We start from the raw sequence: 22,399 nt of genomic DNA on the forward strand, positions 1-22,399 counted from the left end.
TTTGTGTTTACTCAGTTTCTGAAACCATTCAGTGTGACAAATATGCAAATATGGAGGAAATCAGGAAAGGGGCAAATACTTTTATGGCACTGTAGGCTAGCTTTTCATTTAGTAATAAAAAAAACTGTGGCAGTAGTGGAGAGACCATAAAACAAAAAAAAATGTATTTCACTTATAATCAAGCAGATTCACTTTTCACCTCTATGGAAATGTGAGCAAAACTGCCTTCATACCTGAAATTGTAGTTTCTGTTTTTTTCTTCGTCCAGAAATTATAATGCGCCTGTCTGACCAAGGGAAGCAACACAGAATCACAAATTTAACTAAATCCCACCCATAAACAGGGTAAGCTTTCATTTCATATCTTCATTATTTCACCAGAAATGTGATCGATTCAAGGATTTACACAGGAATATTACACCTGGCAGAGTACCTATAAATTCAAGAGAAATAAATATCAATATAAAATACAGGTGACAAACCGATAAGGACAACTTGCTTATTTTTGTTAATTAAATCCAGTATCTCTCTCTTGGATGAAATTCAAAGAGAAAAAAATGGAACAAATTCTGCATTTCGGCTGAAATAAACTGATGACTGCATTTCAGATATGCATTTCATAATCTGATTAGGCTACTGTTTATATTTATGACACTTCTGTCTGTGGGCAGACCTCTATCCACAGCTACACTGATACCTGGTATTACGGGTGAAAATGCATTTAGCTGCAGATTGTGTGGTTTTTAATATAATAATGTAATTCTGTTCAGGTGCCGTGGTGCCAGTGAAGAACCCCTTCTGTGTTTTTTTATAGTGTTTGTTTTTTGGGGTACTCTGAGACAGACGGAGCAGATAAATCCAGTCGCACCCCCTGATCCAGGGCCGGCCCGTGGCATAAACGCTTTATGCGGTTGTTTAGGGCCACAACCGCTAGGGGGGGGCCACACGATCCAATGTTTATCTAAGGTAAATAACGTTATTTTCGTAATTAGGTTATTCATCCCCTATCGCGGAACTAGCGGTATAAATTTGAAATGGAATGGCAACAGAGCATTTCATAACAATGTCATGTAAGAAGGATTTTACCAAGTGAACCGCCCCCCCACCCCACCCCACCCCCTGCTCCACAGACTCCAACAACCGCACCACCCCCCCCCCCCCCCCCCCCCCGCTTCAGATGGAACGGAATGCATGCTTCAGGATCAGGGTTCCAGGGTTCCATCTATCCATCTGCCCATCTGTCTATCTGTCCATCTGTCCGTCTGTCCGTCTGTCTGTCACCTCGTCCTGGATCTTTCCCAGGTTCTGCTGTGTTTTTCTCCATCTCGGGCCTTGTTGTTCTCCTTTTTGAAAATGATAATCATCACCGTGGTCCGCACAAACAGCGCACACATCTGAGCAAATATGACAGACCTGAAGTCCCGGAGAGGCTGGTTGGCGTACTGTAAATACACAGCAGTGACGGTCTAAATTACAGACAACACTTCCCCGCTGAATAGGCTTTTCTGGCAATGTGATGTCATGAAAGGCTGATTATGTGTGTGGGAAACACATGTTTCATCCCCTACGCATGTTTCTACTTGAGTATGAAGGAAAAACAGCAGAGGTGCGTCTTACGCAAACCCATAACTTTAAACCTTTCTCTGCTTTTTTTCCATTTTTTAAGCTTTTGTTGTTAACTTTGAGACGACCTCTGATAACAGCTAACATATTTTTTTCATGGTTAAGTTGATTTTAAAAAAAAAACCCTGTTTGGCTTCATCTCCAAACAGTCCAATGAATCTGTCCTTAACCCCCACCCCTGCACGGAGGGGTTGGAGACCCTGTGACTCTGGCTCTCTCACTAACCAGCGATATTTGGTTGAAAGAACGTTGTGGTCGTTATGGAGAGCGGCGTCTCCTCAGCCACCACACAGCTTCCTCCCAGAAAAGACCAGCGTTCCTTCAGTTCAGTTTCTGCCTTCCCGTTAAAACGCCTAAAAATGTGGAAATGTTTCTCTTCACTTAGGAGTCAAAAATCCATCAGTCGTACTCCTGGGCCAACCCCCCTACCCACCACCACCCCACTCCAGAGAAGGCCACCATGAACCAACTGCCACAAGGAAAATTTCGTTTAGGAGCAAAAATAATTGGTTTGCGCCCTCTCTGTCCTCTTTGGTGGCGGTGTGTTTCTGACGAGGGGGGGGGGGGGGGGGGGAGGAAGGAGCTCAGCCTTTTCGGCATCTCCTGAAGCCAGTCAATCAGGGTTCAGGGATATTGGGTTTCAGTGGGTTCCCTGAGCGTCTGCATCAACAACAGAAAAAAGAAAAAAAAAACCCTGACACGGCAAGGACCAGCCCAAGGGCGTGGCAAGGTCACGGCAACAGAAACACCAGAGAAGCAACAGCCATGACCGTCTCCCCTAGCGAAGGACGAACGCGTACACAGCAACCAACGCTGAGTAATGCAGAGCAGCACCAGCATTAAAAAGCTCCTGCTATCTTCACGACAGACCGGCCCCTTCTGTACAGCACACACCCAGCAATGCCACTTACCCAGCGGCACAGAGACGCACAGACTGGGTCTGTGCCCCAGTTGCCATCTAAGTAGGTAACAGGAAACACAGCTTCATTTTGGAGTCAGGTGGTGAATCGGAATTTTAAAAAATGGAACCGTATTATGACAAAGCACCGATGTCACAGACCAGTGGTAACCAGTCCTGATCCTGGAGATCTACAGTCCTGTAGGTTTTCACTCCAAGCCTAACAAAGCACACACCTCATTCAACAGCTGGAGTGTTGCATAGAGCTGGTAATCAGCACAATCAGGTGTGCAAAATTATGGTTGAAATGAAAGCCTACAGGATGGTACAGTAGATCTCCTGGAACTGGATTGGTCACCACTGTCATAGTGTATCTGTATACTGAAGGGAGCACCCTGCGACATATCTGGTTATGCTGACAGTGCGTGATGTGTTCAAAAACACTCCGGCTGATCTGTGAGAATTTTCAATGAAAATTGTTATGAATGAAAACCTTACAAATGCACAATCGCATAAATAATTTTGGTTCTGAATTGTTGGCAATAGATCTTATCCGTCAGTAACTCTAAGAATTCCACAAAAGGCGTCTAAAGAGTTTAAGTATTTCAGATGAAGTATCCTCACGTCGGAAGTTACCTGGTTCAGGTGATGGAGGTACCCAGTGCTCGTCCTAACGCTGTTGACACCCTGTCCCCTCCATTTCCCCAAACCTCCCATAAACTTAACGTGTGGCCCGGAGACCAGCTGAAATCGCCACAGCGCATTTTCCCAACATGCAAAAAAAAAAAAAAAAAACCAGAGGTACACTTTTAAAAATCTTTTTCTTTTTTATGGGCAGCCAAGTAATCAGTTCCCCTAACAACACCTCCCCGGGCCCAGCCGACGTTCTTTTACGGCTGTACTTATGCAATTACCACTTCCCTTTTCACAGGACTCAGCTCTATTGGCCAGTACTTTTCCCCACACAGTCACTGAATTCTTTACTGTCATTTGATTTAAGAGAAGAATGCAACGCAGCATTTCTACAAACTGCTGGCCAATCACAGTAGCGCATATATATGCAGTTTTTTGAAATACCAACCAGTCGTTGCTGTTCCGGTGTTCTGCACTTCCCTATGCAACGGCTGCTTGTGATTTTATTTTTACTGCCTTACTCACAAAACTCCCACAATGCCCCTGTCATAGCGAAAAGGTGGTGGCAACATCTAAAGCACTGCGGTGTGTTAAATATTTGATCACTGAATCCCTTTGTAGGAGAGGAACTGGCCCGGTCCCCTGGGGTGCCACTGGTCCCCTGGGGGGGGCCACAGACCCCTCTATCTTTTTAAGGGCAGAACACATCAATCGCTTGGTGACGAAGTTTCAATATCCACCAAAGACCTGTCCCCTGAAGGGGACATGAATCTCTGGTATTAATCTCAGGAATCATATACTCCACTATGCTGAAACCTACACTGCGAGATACATTCCATAAAAATAAAATAAATAATATTTTTTACAATATTTTCATTGCAGCATGTTTTTTTTTTTTGTCATCCAAGGCACCTGTGTTATGTCAAAAAAAATAAAATACTTAAACTTATTTTCTGCTGATTCTCAGTAGGATATGATATTGCTGCTCCCATTAAAATCCCCTCTGAGATCTGCCACTTACTTTAAACAAAAACATTTACCAGCTGCCCACAGGGTTTAAGAGCCCAGCAGGGCCTCCTGAAAGCAGACAGACCCAGCACCAAACATGATGGGTTCAGGTATTACATTACATTACATTACAGGCATTTAGCAGACGCTCTTATCCAGAGCGACGTACAAAGGTATCTGTACCCTTTAACACTGCTTCTGCTAAAATAAATATGCAGTTTGACTGACTCCAGCTTCTTAACGCAACCTTGGCGGCAGAGTGGCATAATGGGTAAGGAGCTGGTCTTGTAACCTAAAGGTTGCAGGTTTGATTCCCAGGTAGGACACTGCCGTTGTACCCTTGAGCATGGCACGTAACGTCCATTGCTTCAGTACATATCCAGCTGTATAATTGGACCCAATGTAAACGCTGTGCGTAAAGTTGTGTAAGTCGCTCTGGATAACAGCATCCTGCTAAATGCCTGTAACGAACCCTCTGCCTCCCCCTATATCCCCACCCGGACTGCCCCTGCTGCACCACTCAGGGCCTCTGAATGCTGAGGATGGAGGGTTTCCTCAGTCTTGGGTGCGATCGGAGACGCTCCGAGTCTCTCTTCGGCCCCGAACGCAGCCACGTTCAGTTTCTCCATTAAGGGCTTATTGACCTGCGCCAGAGGCACGGGAACGGGCGGCCGGAGGGATAAATGCACGAGGCGGCCGATTGGCCGAGGCTTTAAACCCTTTTTAATAAAAAGGCCCGTGACAGCGCCTGAATCTATATCACACCCCCGATGCAAATGAGCCAATGGAGCGCATCCAGTATCCCTGACGGCGCTTTTAATTCACCTGACTCCATTCGTCACCTGTTAGCGGATAATTAGATCGGTGCAGTGGTGGAACGACCTGCTCGTCCACAGACAGGACCGCAGCGTCCCTCTCTCTACCTTCTCTCGCACACCTGAAGGCTCATCTGTTCAGAAAACTACCGATCCCATTTCTTCATTTGCACTCATTGAAAGTCATTCTGGATGGTAGCATCAGCTAACTGTCTTAAAATGTTAATGCTAAAAATGCCTGTAGCGCAGCAGAATTAGCACATAGCTAGCCTGCAAGCCCCATTCTAGGACTGCAATGCACGCAAGACAGGAACACTGTACCCTCAATAAAACGACTTCACTTTACACACTCATATAGAACAGCATCCACTACAAGCTATTTTACATGTGACAGATTTAAAAGGCATGTGTATTTGGGAGCATTTCACAGACATTTCATCAGTCTATGTATGATGTATGATCTTGCAAGGCAGGATTCTGATAGATTTTAATTAATCTAAGAAACGCCACTAAAACCTGACAGCGACAGAGCTCAGTTAAAACCACGGGGTCCTTTGTCTTTATCAGAACTGACCGGTTGTCATGTGCATATATCGCCTGCAGGGGGCGCCAATCGTAGTGCGGTGACTGCAGGCTCAGCGAGCGTCAGGCCGAGGCTCAGATGAGAACAGATTGATCAGGGCTTTCTGGTTCATCTTCCAAAGCCATCAAGCAGCAAACTGGAACAAAATCGAATTTTAGACATGAATTATTGATTTTGCTTTCAAAGAGGCCTGAAGATGATTTCATTGAGCATTTTGGTTGATTTATCCCTTCATTAGCCTAATTGATTTTCTGATCTTACCTGTAAAGAACTGTCTGAAACATGCTTGTCAGTTGAATGAGGCGTATCACTCTGGTCCAGATCGATCAAATTCAGCTGACAAAACTCTTCTTGTGCTAATGAGCTCATTTTTCTCTCTGACTCACAAATTAACTGGACAATTGTTAACACAAACACAATTAGCCGGTTTAATTGTGAATCGCTGAACTCTTTTCAGACCTTTTCAGAAAAAAATAACTCACTTACTTGTAAGTCAAAGTTAAGGACAATGTTGATTTAATCTTGGACACTGCACAGTTCCTGCCCAATCTCCCTGTCACGAGCTTAGCAGCAAGGTGATAGAATGAGTATTTAAAAATAAATAAATAAATAAAATAAAATTTAAAAAAACAGGCAGCTCTTGGTCCACCGGGACTCTGTTCGGGTCATTGTGTGAAACAGGATGTCTGCCTGTCTGGCGCGTGGCTCTCTGGGAGTGTGTTCTGACAGGCGGGGCCGCGCGCTGGCAGGGCACAGAGGAGAGGCCGTGTCACCGTTTGTCAGGTCGGGTATGTCCGCCGCCTGTAGGGGGCGCCCTGACCGAGACCACTGAGGGGCCCGAATTCTGACACCGTGTCCTCCCAAGCACCCGGCCCGCCCGCAGCAACGTCAATACCGCTTACAGCAAATACTTCTTGAACCGTGAGAGTAAGGCGGCTGGTACATTGCTGAATAATCGTGTTTCGGAAGGGCCTTTCCAAATTCTCCGTTTTTAATTTGAGCTTTAACCCACCCCGGGGAGGCATTTGCGCAGTGCTGCACGGCTCTGCAGTGGGAGGGCTACAGATTTGCTGGCTACCAGAGACTGGCGATACTGCAAGGTTGAGTCAATGATACACCTGCCGCAGCCGAGGCACAGCGGGAGCGAGTGCGCAGCCAGCCCTGCCGCAGTCGCGGCACAGCGGGAGCGAGCGCGCGATCAGCCCTCGGCGCTACGAGGGGATTTCTTTCCCCGATTCTTAAGTATAATCACACAAATCAGGCAGTTTGATATAGAACCTCGGAGCACTCACACATGCGCTGTTACGGTAAACTGAGAGCTGCGGTATTTTCGCCCTCAGGATTGGACTGAAAGAAGCCCAGAGCGCGCTCTCTCTCTCTCTCTCTCTCTCTCTCTCTCTCTCTCTCACACGCACACACACACCTGTCAGAAGAATCCCAGTAGTCCCTTAGGTAAACGCGGAGTAAATAATACATGCAAGTGCCCCGAGGAAGAGTTGCATCACAGTGAAATCACCGGGCAGGCTGGCGAGGAACTTTCCCTCCGTTTAAATGAGTGCCGCAAAACACCGTTTCTGCTTAATTAGACAGGAGTCAGCCAGGGAGACCGACGCAGCAAATAAAACACGCAGCCATAGCCTACGGGTCCACGCTTCACTAACAGCGTAACTCTCCCCGCCGGCTCTTTGTTCTAAGGCTTCCCAGAGGTGAAAACTGATAAACTACGGACCTTCACTGGGACGGTGGCTGCCAGACGGCGTAATTTGACATTATGGCAGAATATATCTTTAGAGGGCATCTCCTAAATAATTCAGAGAACACCTTCAACCCCTGTGTCAGCGTCCAACAATGACCGTCAATGGAGGACTCGTGAGAGACCCACGTTACGGTGCGAATTAAATCCGAGGTCTTGAATAATTTACTGTTAATTTTCCGGCTTGGACCCCGCACAGCAACCCGCGTCTTAAATCCTGAGCCTTAACTGGGGGGCAAAACGGTCAGGAGAGCGCGTCTGAAGGGCCTGGTAGCGCATGCGCAGCTTCTGGCAGTCTACCTACGTGAATAATTGAGAAATTAAAGGTTTAGCCAACACAGGAGAAATCAGCACGATACAACAGCGGTGTCATTCTCTAAATCCAAGTTCCATGTCTTGATTTAAGTTTACCCTAAATAATTGAATTTTAATTAATATAAAGGGGTGCGTTCACATTTTAAATAGCATCACCGTGCACTCAAAATGTGGTTTAACGATATCCTCCTGTTCGTTCGCCAAACAATCCCATGCAACTTGGTTTCCATGACACCCAAACAAAAACAAAACGAAGTCTGAAAGGAATTTGTGTTTTACTTAGTTTCGAAGCTAAATGAAAGTTATGTTTCTTTTGTTTATTCATTTTAAATATATATACTTTATGTCGCAGATATTACCCTGTACTTTAGATCATGTCTAAAGTAGAGGGTAATATCAATCGAATACAATCGGAGTAGACTACAGCTCAGCGAAATTCCCTGTAGCCTAAAGTCTGTCAAATACTGCCCTCTTGTGATAAATTGTTGTATCGCAATACAAAAAATATTTTTGAAATGTGTTGAGATTATTAAATAGCATGAAAATATAGGCCTTATAAATTTGATCTTTGCCTGTCTGTTTATAGGCCTATATGCTGGTTTCTTATTGTGGCTGAACTTTATTTATATTTTTCTACACTTTTTATAGCTTTTGCTTTTTATAATTATCAGTTTAAAATAAAGGGATAATTACGCATTGTGGCTGTCCAACATTAATGAGGCTAACAGTGTCACATCATTTTTTTAAAATCATTTTATCTATGTATTAACTATTGAATGCATTAATTTACGTTGCAACTGTCATTAAAGAAGATTCTTGAAAATCCTAGTAAAATTTAATTCGATAATGAAGTGGTTAAAATAAAAGACAAATTAAAATTACTATGCTAAAGATCAGTGTGGCCATCAAATCTGACCACCAAATCTTTTATTGAAATACACTTACTTACTTGACTAAAAGGTGACTGTTTGAATGAATGGTAAATCATTGCATGCATATTGCGCTATCGTTGTAAGCATCACACAAGGAAGATGTGATTCACTTCCACCCCAGCCAATAAACTGCATCCGTCTTGGTGATGCAAGCAAGGCCGTGTTGATCTATAAAGCTTTACTCGTATAATTGAAGAGAAAAGGTAAGGAATTTGGGTAAGCATCCCACCCTAAAGGCTGGCACCCGCCTACAGGTAAATCACGCCAGGTTTCAGTGCAGGAGTCTCCGCCCGGATGTCAGACACAATACCTGCCGCGCTGTTGCATCACGCACCACCGCCAGGTTAACTACCCCTCCGGAGACAGCCCTCCTTGTTCGGGACTTCTGCCTTTGCAACACACCTGGACGTCCCCACCGCGCGAACGCTGCGAGGCCTGTTGCAATCACCTGCAATCCTTTCACCGCCGCGCGGCGTTGCCTGGAGATCGGGGCCATCGGGACCAATTACCTCCCGCCGGACAGAAAACAACGCAACACCTCCCCGAGATCAGGATGAAGCGTAGCCTTTCTTCAACACCGTGAAAACTGCTGAATTAAATAATGTCCTTTATTAAATTTTACATTACACTGCAAGAGAAAGAGGCGCATATTTAAGAATCCATTTATTAGTTGCCTTTCACTTTATCGAGTGTGAAATTTAACCGCGAAATAACCATCTTATTTTACGCGCCGGGTGATAAGTTAGCCTAATTTGTATTTAAACGGGTGTTTTCGCCCCCCCCCCTCCTGAAACATTAAGTGGCAAGATTCATACTACATTAATCGCGCATAGGCTATCAAATTTACACATTTCTTGTTGTGTAATGGAGCAACTTGGCTGCTTAACACACTGCCAGCCCCCCCCCCCCCCCCCCCCCCCCCATCTTTCTCCACTCGCTCGTCAAGGGCGAGGGACGGGACTGGAAAAAAACGCCGTTAGCCACCTGCCGCACGAGTCAGCTGTTCGATCCACGACCCTCGCGACGCGCAAATCGGCTCAACAGTTGCGCACCTTTTCGCCATCCAATTTGCTGCAAACACGACATCACCCGAGGTGCCGAGGGAATCTTAATTGATTTCTCCTCTGAAGAGAATATTTCATCATACTCTGTTTTTAACCCTTGATTCGCACAGCGCCGCCGGGGCCGGGGCTCCCCGAGGTGTCGCTGGCTCCCTCGGAAACTACCTGGGGAGACGTGGATATGAAGAAGAGGCAGCGAACGCAATAAGAGGCCACTATTGCGCGTTTCACACTGATCTAAAGCCGCTTTAGTCAACTGGTAATTTTTTTAAAAGGAAGAGTTGGTTTCTTTTGCTTCTGCGGTACTGTGAATTCCGGCAATACCACAGAACTATAATATGTGCACATTTCTGTAGGACTTGTGTATTTATCTAATGTATCAACTAAATACCTAAATAGACACGCGGCCCTACAAAAAGTTACGACATTATGACAATTTAATACGTGACATTCACCCAATAAATGCTGCTTCCATCATGAAGTCACTCTGTACCAGGAAGTGGTCATGTGACCACTCCCCAATATTAGTCACAGTTAGCCTCTGTGACGTGGACACAGAGATGGACTTTAGCCTTGGTTTCACATACCACCCAACATGCTTTTAGTCACGCTTTCAGTACGTAAACCGATTCATTTATGATTAGAGAAAGAAACACAGATAAACACAGGAACTCAAGCATTCCTCCCGCCACCGTTTCTTTGAGCTCTTTCACAACCAGTCAGCTGAGCTTGAGCTATCATGCTCTGCAGAGCACTGTAGGCAGAGGCAGACCGCAGGTCCCTGATCGAACAGAGGGGGCGCTATCACAAAATGATGCGAGGCATACACTGTCTATCGAAACCCTCCCTCCATTAGTGGTGCTCTGGCCAATTACGCACATCCCTGTGGTGCGCCCAGGTCACTCTCCATCGGTTTGACCTGAACGCGCACCACTACACGCAAGAATCGTCCGAGATCCACCAGGTCTCCAGCCAGACTACAGGAGCAAAAGACTACAGAGGGGCGGGACTCTGAAATGACAGGCTTTATTGGCGGGTGATGAACAGAGGAAATGGCGGGTCAGCCTTTCCGCCTCCAGCACACCGCGAATTCTGCAACCAACAGAAAGCCACAGACCTCCAAGACAAAGCACTCCCACGTGTCTGTAACGTTTCTACAAAAAAATAGATCCAAAAATATCCAGTCATTAAAAACACAAAAATAGAAGCTTAAAACGCATATAATGTACAAAGCCGTATCTATAAGTAATATAAAAGTACACAATGTGTATATACAAATCTATAAATAATTTAAGTTAAGAGTATCAGTGCAGCTGTAGTGTGTGGCCAAGCACACCAGTGAGGTACAGGAAGTGATCGGGTCAGTGTTTGGACGCTGTGATTGGTCCGCGTGCCCCCTGCCAGGCCAATCAGAGTTGAGCGCCGTAAGGGCGGATGAGAAAGCAGGTTAGTCTCCTTTTGTGTTCACAGTCTGAGCATGGGTGCCATGTTCTGCCTGCGGGTCAGGCAGTCCAGCATCTTCTCCCTGTGCGATTGGTGCAGGCAGTAGCCAATGGCCTGCTCCGTTTCCTGAATCCTCCGCTGGAAGCGAGCCCTGTCCCGGGCCATCTCTTCCCAGGGTCCCCTCCGCACCGCCTGCATGGCGTAGGACCACGCCCACATGACGTGCACCTGCACCAGCGGCGAGAATCGTACCTGAGGACATGGGCAAACACAGACAAACACAGACGCGTTACTCCCAAATCACACTTCCTCAGTCAACACTGGAGATGAGACCTGGGTCAAATACGTATTTGTTTTGGATTCAAATCATTGTCTGTGCTCTGTTGGTCTTGCCTGGTGTAACTGAGCCTGCCAATATGACCAGAAGGCACGGTTTGCACCATTTCATTGATTCCAATACACCAGGCAAGATCAGTAAAGCACAGAAAAGTATTTTGCCCCAATGCAAATACCCAGGCCATCTGCAGATACACGGTCAGCATCCGTGGTCACAGTCTTGAGTACAGGTGTCATGTGCTGCCTGTGGCACAGGTATCACATGACACAGGGCCTTTTCAGTACAAAGTTCAAAGTACAGGTTCTTGTTTTACCGGAGTTCCACATGGGCTGTTTGCATGGACCTCTGACTCACAGGTCACATGACTAAGGAGGACTCAGCCAGGGTTGCCTGACAACATGTTATTTACCAGGCTAAATACCGGCTGAGACCACCCCCACCAAAGCCAACAGGACATGCTGTCACTACGGAATTTCTATTCACCTCACTTATAATTCCCACAGAGTATGAATATAATAATAATAATGTATTTCTGCTCTCGCTCTTAACACTGCTATGAAAATTAATTTTTCTGTGAGTCAGCGTCACCAGACTACTGCTTGTATTTTTTCCATAGATTGCATTGTTGCCGTTCTCGTTGTGTTAGTGTTAATCAGTTTAACCTTCAGGGTCCAAGTTGAACTATGCGGTTGTTCCCTGCACTTGGACCGGTACTTCTCTCTAGGGGTTTCGTCATACTTGTTCCTGGTTATGGTTATACACTTTGTTGTACGTCGCTCTGGATAAGAGCGTCTGCCAAATGCCTGTAATGTAATAATGTAACAGCACAGCTGACACTGAAACTCAGACTTGCTGATATAATCCAACATAAATGTTTCTCCCAAAACAGTGGGAATGACGCACTGGACTCCTCAGCATTGTGTAAACAGAAACAGCGTTTGCCCTCTCTCAGTCACGATCTCATTCACAGCACAGTTTTATAAATAGACACCCGGTAACCACTGAAACGTGTGAACAGACAGGAAGTCGTCTCATCATTAACCTTTTTTGGGCCGTGTTTCTCTGCCGTTTGGAGATGTGTTTCCGGACCGCTTCCCGGCTTCTTCCACGGGGTCAGCCTCCTGGGGGGCTCCTGGGAGGCCTGGACACAGCAGTGTCTCTTCAAGTGTCTCTTTGGCAAACGCGGCTTTGGGCGCCTGGCTCTCTGCAGCCCGGGGGCCGCCGCGCCCCGCTTTTTGGGCCTGTCCCGGGCTGTGGGGGACGTCTGGAGGCAGGCTCTGAAGTGCAGGGGGTGATAGGGGTCGGCGCTCTGCGCGAAAGAGTTCCACAGCTCCTCCTCCTCTTCCTCTTCGTCTGAACAGGAGGGCCCGTCGCTCTCTGCGCAGTCTGAGGGGACGGGGGCCGGACGGCTCGTTTGGGGTCCGGGCGGGCCGCCCTGCTCCGCGGGCCCCTCCGTCCTCGGTGCGTGACTGGGACCCTCCTCCGCGGGGACCCCTTTGGGGCCGGAGTTGGAGCTGGAGCTGGAGCTGGAGCTGGCCGCGCAAGCAGTGAAGTGCAGCGGGTTGTAGGGGTCCGGCGGGTTAGCGAACAGCTCCCAGAGCCGCTCGTTCTCCTCCTCCACCTCGTCGTCGTCGTCCTCCCCGCCGGAGTCGTCAGAGCTGTCCCAGTCGCCCTCGCTGTCCGAACCGGGCCGGACCCAGTCCGGGTGGGACTTCCTGAAAGGTTGGGGCGCCGAGCCGTCTCCGGCGGAGCGGTTGGCCGAGTCCCGGTCCGAGCCCTCGCTGGCGTAGCCTCCCTCGTTCCGTTCGCTTTCGTTATCTGATGAGGTAGAGATGCAGGCGGAGAAGCTGAGGGGGTTGTACGGGTCAGAGGATTTGCTAAAGGAATCCCACAGAGCCCGACTCTCCTTCTCGTCAAACTCCTCTCCGGCTTCTTCCTCCTCCTCCTCATCCCAAAAAGAGTCGTCCTTCTCTACAGCGGCATCGAGGTCTGGAACAGCCTCCGGGTCAGCAGATTTGCTAAAGGAATCCCACAGAGCCCGACTCTCCTCCTCGTCAAACTCCTCTCCGGCTTCTTCTTCCTCCTCCTCATCCCAAAAAGAGTCGCTCTTCTCTACAGTGGCATCACGGTCTGGAACAGCCTCCTCGACTTCCACAGTTTTGCCGCTGGAACAACAGGCTTCCGCCTCGCGCTGGCATTCCTCGGTAACCCGTACCTCCCAGTCGGCGGGACCGTTCCGTTTCCAGGCCGGGTGATGGCCGAGACAGAAATCATCGTGGGTGTCGTCCGATAAACTTTCTTGCGCGCGGATGACAAAATCGTCCACGAGACTGAGGCACAGGTCTTCGGCACCGAAGCTGGACAGGAGCGCCCCGGCGTGGGAAGCGCCCGCATAGGTGTTAACGCCGCGCTTAGACAGCGAGCCAGACCCGGGCACAAACACGCTGCCATTCCCGTCGAACAAAGAGTTGAGGAAAAAGGATTCCGTGGGGCCTCCAGACGCGCTCACGTGCTGAACGCGAGGATGTCCCGCCTCGTCCGTTATTCTCAAGTGCACTTCCAGGCGGAACATCTGGAACACTGCAGCACGAGAATTTAAAGGGCAAGAAGAAAAACAATCACGGTTAATAAAAAAAATGCAATACCTGAAATCGCGTGAAATCTTTTAATCATTTAAATTTCAGAACCATGTCAATTACTTACTTGTATTCTTTGAGTTATACTACAGTCTACGAACACATAGCCTGAACTACGTAGGCAAAGCACCCCACCCAAAAGAAAAATAAAATGCAAATTCCGCTAAAGAACGTCAAATAATTTGCAATAAAAACACCAACCACATAAATCTGCAGAGTTAAAGCCATCGCAGCCCGCCTGTTGCGCCACTAAGCAGCAGCAACGGTGCCTCAGCCGACAGCCCGCGCGACCTGCTTTTTTGAAAATAAGCTACAGCCCAAGGAGGGGAAATTACCCGAAAACCAGTGTACCCGGAACACAGTGTCCTGTGTTCAAAAAAAAAAAAAAAACGACACCGGGTTCAACATGCATTAAATTATACAGGTCTAAACGCGTTCCCCCAAGCGCACAACTTGCGTTAGAAAAATTAAGAATACCTTACCCGCCAAGAAGCTGTAATACACCACATGAAGGAGTAGTCTCAGATGTTCCCAAAGTACACACAATATTTGCTTTGTCCACGGCAAGATAAGCATGCCGCCGCCCTCGGACCGCTGGACCGCGGTTTTATCCGACGTCCGCTCCGGACCTTCCATGATTGTATCCATTGTCAACGATGGAAATCAGATGAAAATTCACTCGTATTTTGATATAAGCGAAGCGAAAAGTTGTTTTCCGTTGAGATCAGCTGTGCCTTATAGCATAAAAGCTTCATTTTTAAAAATTTGCGATAAGACGCTGAAACGTAGTTTCAGGAAGACGATCAGAATCTAATAGAGCTGAACAATTTCGCCATGTTTGAAAAATACACGAGTTGTCGTTTGTTTGTTTCTCGGAAGGAATGAGTTATGTTATGGATACAGTCCTTATAATGTCGCCCCGTTAAAAAAAAAACTGACTGACTCTACTGCGTTATGATTGGACAGCAGGCATGTCACTCGCATACAAAGATCCTCCTTGTTCTTGAAATAAACAGCCCCCCTACGTCTTTCCGTGACGTTCGAAATACCCACGATTTCCCTGGGAAATTACGAGAAACTCGGTGAAAGTTAGAACGAATTGGAAACCACAAGCGCCCAGGATTAAACACACTGTTTTATCACGTAACAAATGTAGACAAACTGGTTGCAATTTCATTCTCATTTCACCCTCAAAACACTTAAGTCATAGGATGTGCCATCCAACGATTAAATTTAGCGGTGGCGAAAAAGACAGGGCATCCTGTCAAATAGGTTGAGCGTATACACAAAGTGTAAACAAATTTGAGGTGAATTTTTTTTTTTCTGGTGAAAAAGTCCGTGAAACGTTCAGGCGAAAACCCGTAAGTGAAAATGTCCTAGCCGACGAGGACATAGCCAGTATATAACCTGGTAAATCCTGAGCTACAGTGGTGTTAACCTAACCTAAACGTCTCTCAACTCATACTTGTTCCTGGTTATGGTTATACACTTTGTTGTACGTCGTTCTGGATAAGAGCGTCTGCCAAATGCCTGTAATGTAATGTAACTGGGATTTGTAACCCTCTAATTGTCTACATTCAGGCTTTTGCTCACTGGGAAAGGTCAGAGATTTTCGCCAGGTATAAAAATCCTGCATAATGTAATCGACTACTCGAAAAACGAAGCTGCCAGGACAGTTGGCACCAGCAGAAAAAAATTTAACGGGACCTAATAAACACAGAAGCACTTCATCCCCACGCTGCTGTTTTGACATCTGACAGCTGCTTGAGATTTTGATGACGTCACCGCCGCGCAAAAAAAATCACAGGGACCGCGTGCGCGTATTATTTCAACACCAGTATCACAAGAGCTGAAGGCTTCTAACTTCAGTTTTCCACAAAATATCCATACCAGCAAGCCAGAAAGAACAACGGTTTGGTCGAAAGGGGGTTAATGTGGTCCACAACACATTGGAGGGGTAAATAAAAGTATGCACTTACACTCAATTTTCCATTCACCAGTGAATTTAAACACACTGCACAATTTGCACTGTACTTGCTGTTGTTGTGACATGGTTAAATGCAAAAGCATTGGGACAGAGACACAATTTTTGTTGTTTTGGCACTGTACTCCACAGGGGGGTTGCAAAAATTTCTGTGCCCCAGTAAAATGGTCAGGAAAAAAATATTTCGGCATCGTCCAAAACGATGTCAAGAGTAAGTATGGCAAATTTCGTGGTGATCATGTTGTAGAGCATAGATAAGATGAATCAGTCCCATATAATGACCACTATCACGGTCGAGAAAGCAGCAGTTGGGACAACCAAGGGGGAAAAACGATGCGTTAACCATGAATCGCGGATGCTCGTCAGCGTGAAGCTGGGCGAAAACGTTTTTTGGTGGAGAAACGCGATTTAGAGGGATGCGACTGCTGGGTCTCAGCACCCCAGGAGACCGGATTTCAAATAAAATTATGAACATGAGATGCAAGTCGAGACTTTTTTTAGCTTTAATTTGAGGGTATTTACATCCTTATATGGTGACCGGTGTAGAAAATACAGCCCTTTTCATACACAGACCCTCCCTACCCCCAATTTTAGGAGAGCTACAGTTATTGGACAAATTAATCTGCAAGAAATGTGCCCTATTAAGTACTTGGTTGCAAACCCTTTTCATTCAATGACTGCCTGAAGTGTGACAGTCACAGGATGAGAAAATTTGGGGGAAAAAAATTGCGAATTGAGCAGACATCGGTCTTACCTCCTCGTCATCAGCATCAAAGCAAGCCTCCGAGACAAATATGCAACATTAACAATTAGTAATCAATGTGCCGTTTATTACAGATAACACATTTTACAATATAAACCTGTTCCACAGACTGGAACCCCCCCCCCCCCCCCCCCCCCACCCCACGTCTCAGTCCAGGAAAACATGAAGCAGAGTTTTCATCCAAAAGCAAAACTTTTATTTCTCTGAATTTTTGCTGGAATTTATGCCACCAGAGCAGAGGCTGTGGACGACTCGCTGTGGAAGGGAACAAAAAGGGACACTGATCAGCTGATGGGACTTTCTCCTAAATCTGGGCTACAGTAGAAAACATCCGGCCCAGTATGCAGGGCCGTGAACAAGTATTTGCCCCCTCCCTCTATTATTGCATATCTGTCACACTGAATGGTTCTCAGATCTTTAGACAACTTGCAATTACTTTTACACATGGGTGATATGAGAGTGAGATAACTTTTTAATAAAAACATTTTTTAAACTGTTTTGAGTTTACTCAGGTTCCCTTTGTCCGATAATACATTTTGTCCAAAGATACGAGACCAATCAGTGTGATAAATATGCAATAATGGAGGAAATCAGGAAGGGTGCAAATACCTTCTCACAGCCCCGTACATACAACTGGAGAAGGGAAGCTCTCATACCATAATACTGAGTGACAAATATGAAAACTAAACAACCAATCAGCAGCAAGGGCTCTCACCCAGGAGCACAACAGGGATTTGGAGATTCCCAAACCTCCACAGGGCATGCATTTTTCATTTTTCATTACACAAAAACAAACACACAACGAGCATGCGTTCTGATACAGAAAACATCACCTCCAACTTAAACGGGGAAAAGTCTGAGACGGCCCTAAAATTTCAGAAGTACTTTTTTTTATAAAGTTCACGAATGCTGCTATTTGTATATTTCGATCAATCAGAATAAGCCCTGCTGAACCGGGCTGTGTGAAGGGGACTGGCAGGGTTGGCACCGTGCAGCCACTCTGCTAATTTACCTCCAGCGTTCGTTTGGCACATCAGACATGTCCACATTCCCACACACAGAGAACCAGAGAGTGAAATGTGCCGACCGGGGAGGGCCAGGACAATCGGTGGGTAAACCGAGCTCTGGATAGATCAGCCATGGGTTTTATTTCTTTAAGATCAAAGCCACAAAAGCCCATGTCCCATACAGTACTGTGTGACTGACACCTTTCTGAGGAAAACCAAGGTTACAGAGGTCACTACCAAAGGCACTTAATGCACACTAACAAATGCAGACACACACACGGATGCAGACACACACACGTGCACGCACGCACGCACGCAGATACGTACTACTTCCAGTTGGGCGGGAGTACTCTCTTGGTCTTGTAGTAACGGGCCAGCCTGTGGATTCTGCTCTCGATGAGAATCAGGCGGAACTTGGCGTCTTTGTCCTGCGAAGATCACAAGAGCCCCCAGAAATAGGGCGGTTAAACCTCCGGTCCAGAGACGCAGAAGAGCTAAAGGTTTACAGCAGGAAATGCACAATAATACTGGGGTAGTAGCGCTATCCGCTGATAATAGTTTAACATTTACTTATCGGTATCGGACCAATCCTGAGCAGCCAAGGTTACGCATCATACAACACGAGACGCATTGCTGATGCTGTAAATTATGGCAGTGCAGGATTTTTTTACATTGTGCACGAAAGTGATAAACATGCGATCTATCACACCTGTCCAGCCAGTGTCACATGAAGAACAGAGAGATTTTGGTAAGGGTACACACTGCTTTTTAAGTTTTCTAGCTTGTGTGGGGTCAAGCCTGCGTGGGGTCTAGCCTGCGTGGGGTCTAGCCTGCGTGGGGTCTAGCCTGCGTGGGGTCTAGCCTGCGTGGGGTTTAGTCTGTGTGAGGTCTAGCCTGCGTGAGTTTTACCCTGCGTGGGGTCTAGCCTGCGTGGGGTCTAGCCTGCGTGGGGTCTAGCCTGCGTGAGGTCTAGCCTGCGTGAGTTTTAGCTTGCTTGGGGTCTAGCCTGTGTGGGGTCTAGCCTGCGTGAGGTCTAGCCTGTGTGAGGTCTAGCCTGTGTGAGTTTTAGCCTGCTTGGGTTCTCCTCAGTGGGGCCCAGGACACTCAGAGCGTTTTGTGCTCTCCTCAGTGAGGACCCCTGGGGGCCCGGAGCCGAGGACGCTCGGAGCGCTTTACCTTCCTGTTCCTCTCCAGGTGCTTCCTCACGGCCACGGCCTTCTTGATCAGGTGGTACAGGTCCTCGGGCAGGTCGGGGGCCAGGCCCTTGGACTTGAGGATGCGCAGGATTTTGTTTCCGGTGACGAAGCGCACCTGGGCCACGCCGTGGGAGTCCCTCAGGATCACACCTGCGAACGGGCAGGTAGCAGCGGCCATTTTACCCCCTCTCTCAGCAGCTCCTTCAGCCACCAAACACACTTATGTACCAGTCACACACCTCCACCAATGAGAATTTACTCTTTACAACTGCTCAGCCAGGAGAGGAGAACCTCGGTCCTGGGGAGCCAGCGTGTCTGTGGGTTTTTGTTTCTGACAAGTACTCTCTCAGTTTAAACCAAAAGCACTTCACTTGTAGATAAGTCACAGTAAAACATATAAGACCATAAAAAGTCTTCAAATCACGTAGAAATGATTTGGAGAACAATTAAACTATTGAAAGCAGAAGTCGGCATAAAATCCAGCGATGGACACAGTTCCCCAGGAACGGGTTTCAACACTCCTGCTTTTAAACCAATGAACAGATGACAGCATGGAGACAGGTAATCGGGTCATTGGGAATGACCACGAGAAAATGTACCGACCGGACCGACACGGTATGGGAGTCTTACTCCGGCCGTGTACAGCTCTGTTAGCGTCCTGCTGAACCGGGCTGTGTGAAGGCGACTGGCAGGGTTGGCACCGTGCAGCCACTCTGCTAATTTACCTCCAGCGTTCGTTTAGCACATCAGACATGTCCACATTCCCACACACAGAGAACCAGAGAGTGAAATGTGCCGACCGGGGAGAAAATCGCTCCACTGAATAGCATGACTGCAGCACGCACACAGCACACACTGTCACTGACCAGTCGCACTGCTGGGATCTTTCAGTGAACAACTGCACAGTTCATTTCCAGTAAGAACTTCCAGGAAAACAATGCTTGCATGAAAAATTAATACATCAGATGGTACCCATTCCAAATTTGGAATGGATACATCCAAAGTGGCGTACAACGATATTACACCTGGGACACTGCATGCATTGACAAAGAGACCATAGAACAACAATCGTATGGGATCTATTTCATAGCATGTTGGAGGACTAAAGGAAAATTCTGCTGGCCCAAGGCGCACCTCCAAATACCAGACTTTTAAACTCCAACACACAATGGGAAATTCAATATCTTCATTCACTGTAAACCCATTATCACCCAGGTGTAACAACACAACAAACACATGATAGCCAATACTACAGCAAACTTACCAATCTGGGAAGGGGTGAGACCCTTCTTGGCCAGCTTGAAGATCTGATCCTTGACATCGTCAGAAGTCAGTTTCAGCCACTAGGAACACGAACAGTCCGTGTAAGTACCTTCAAGGAAATTATGATTTGCGTCCACAAGTAACTTACTGATTAAACGTGGGACGAAGCAGAACTTACTGTAGGCACACTGCGTCTGTACGGAAGCGCGGACTGGGACAAGCCCTTTCTGCAATAGGAGAAAAACGTACATTTTTACTGCAACGCGTTATCAGTCCCTACACCAACAACCTGGCTTCATGTTGTGTTCTCCATATCAATCGTATACCAAAAATATTTTCACAATGTGACATTCTGCCGGTTTGCTGGCAAACCTCATGTCGATATCCATTCATGTAACATGCTTAACTTGGGCCAGCGTTAGCACGCTAAATGCCTTTTGCTAGCTGACGATACGTAGATAAGTTACTAGTGCGGTCTGTTACATACAGCTACTACAGCCTGGATCGCAGGGAATCTCACTGGATGGCTAGCTAGCTAGCTAATTATACTGAACGTATCACCGTTATTAGCTAGACTCGAGACAAGCGAATAGCAAACGCCTTTTAAAGAACAAAAAACGCCCAGAAAGCGGAAAATGGACTTAAATAATAAAAAAAATGCTGTTAAACGTGACCAGAAATACGCCGAATCAAAGGGAGAATCGCACACGCGGCCATGCTGTGCTCAACTCAGAATGTACGGACCTTCTATGTATGTTTAGAAACTTACTAACGACCGCTCAATGTACACAGTATGGATATGTGAGGTTATAAACGACACTATCGGACTGCAAAGTCCAGTCTGGGTCAGATCGCAAGGTTAATTCCAGCATTTTAAAGCCTGAATCGCCTGCTTACCCGGGAGCGTGCATACGACCCATGATGGCGGTGTGCAAGAAGAGAAAGCTGGAGCGAGGCCGCTGGCAAATTTGGGCCTGTAAAGGAAATGACGTAAAAAACAAAGACGCTCGAGACAACTGGAGATGTACGTACCAGTTCCTGCCGTAGTGAGCGTTTCTCATACTTCTATGGTGTTCCTGTGTTTCTGGACCAACAATATCATAGCAGGATCTCCTTCTCCAAACATTGAATACAACAGGATCTCCTGTTTCATCGGTTCAGGGCAGCCCAAAAGTACGTGATCTCATTAATAATAAACCATCTCTGATCATATTCTAGCCTGTTCTCGTGTGCGCTTAGGCAAATGTATACTAATAAAATTCTGCTTGTTGACAGAGAGGATAGATATTTCATAAATATATGGTTTTGCAAAGTGTCACCTTTTTTAACAGAACAATGTAACACTACCAATTTGCAAAATAATAAATATGGCCATGTATTCAGGCAGCAGGAATGATCAGACCGAATAAATAAACTCAGCTGATTGAAAACCAATATATACATAGTCTGAATTCAGAAACACCGATAACAAGCTTTGTGTATGTGTTTTACACATTTGAAAGTGGCAAGATATGCACCATATTTCAGAGAAGAGCAGCACACATTTACCATTACTGGGGGATTTACATGTTAATTATTATAAAGCATGCATCATATGTTGAAAATTATTATGTTATGTTGAAACTGCAGTGAGATGATTTTCCACTAAACTTTTCTTAACAATGAAATACGATTAAGGCACAGAGTCCTGCAACATTCTAACATGGCTCTGTAGCCAAAAAGCCGAATATGGAGATTTACAGTGAATTATGGATAGCACTTACAAAGTTTGTGCCAGGGGTGTCCATTCTTACATGAAAAGGGTCGGTGTGTGTGTGCATATTTTTTGCTTTAGCCCCAGCATTGCGACACCCAATTCAACCGATTAACTAATCAGTCTTCAGCCAAGACATAGATCAGTAAAATCCGGTGTCTTAGTGCTGGGCTAAAACAAAAACCAGCACCCACACTGGCCCTTTTCATATCAGAATGGACACCCCTAGTGTACACAGTCCCCCCCCCTAAAATAGCTTTGGATGTGGTGAATTAGCTGGGTGACATTTCTGTGATGGGTTAAGTGCACCAGTGCTTTGTTGGTCAAGACATGTCCCATTCACAGAGGCCCTGAGACTAAAGTTTGTAATTATAAGTACTTTATTTTATTTTCTCTT

General features: G+C 46.5%; 2 protein-coding genes across 2 annotated transcripts; both read right to left on the minus strand.

Annotated features, from left to right (window-relative positions):
- Window positions 1-10,630: 10,630 nt before the first annotated feature.
- ppp1r15b (protein phosphatase 1, regulatory subunit 15B) lies at window positions 10,631-14,969 on the minus strand. The gene is made up of 3 exons (XM_035394827.1): window positions 14,519-14,969; window positions 12,443-13,980; window positions 10,631-11,315 (listed from the first exon to the last, which is right to left on the minus strand). Exons 1-3 carry the CDS (start codon window positions 14,682-14,684, stop codon window positions 11,085-11,087), a joined length of 1,935 nt encoding a protein of 644 aa, XP_035250718.1. The 5' UTR covers window positions 14,685-14,969; the 3' UTR covers window positions 10,631-11,084.
- Window positions 14,970-16,956: 1,987 nt separating this feature from the next.
- LOC118214800 (40S ribosomal protein S13-like) lies at window positions 16,957-21,255 on the minus strand. Its single transcript, XM_035395027.1, has 6 exons — window positions 21,147-21,255; window positions 20,428-20,476; window positions 20,251-20,329; window positions 18,967-19,136; window positions 18,118-18,218; window positions 16,957-17,038 (listed from the first exon to the last, which is right to left on the minus strand). The coding sequence occupies exons 1-6, from the start codon at window positions 21,167-21,169 to the stop codon at window positions 17,005-17,007; spliced, it is 456 nt and encodes a 151-aa protein (XP_035250918.1). The 5' UTR covers window positions 21,170-21,255; the 3' UTR covers window positions 16,957-17,004.
- Window positions 21,256-22,399: the final 1,144 nt, after the last annotated feature.

This window comes from Anguilla anguilla, chromosome 16, assembly GCF_013347855.1.
Source record: "Anguilla anguilla isolate fAngAng1 chromosome 16, fAngAng1.pri, whole genome shotgun sequence".
Taxonomy (NCBI): Eukaryota; Metazoa; Chordata; class Actinopteri; order Anguilliformes; family Anguillidae; genus Anguilla; species Anguilla anguilla.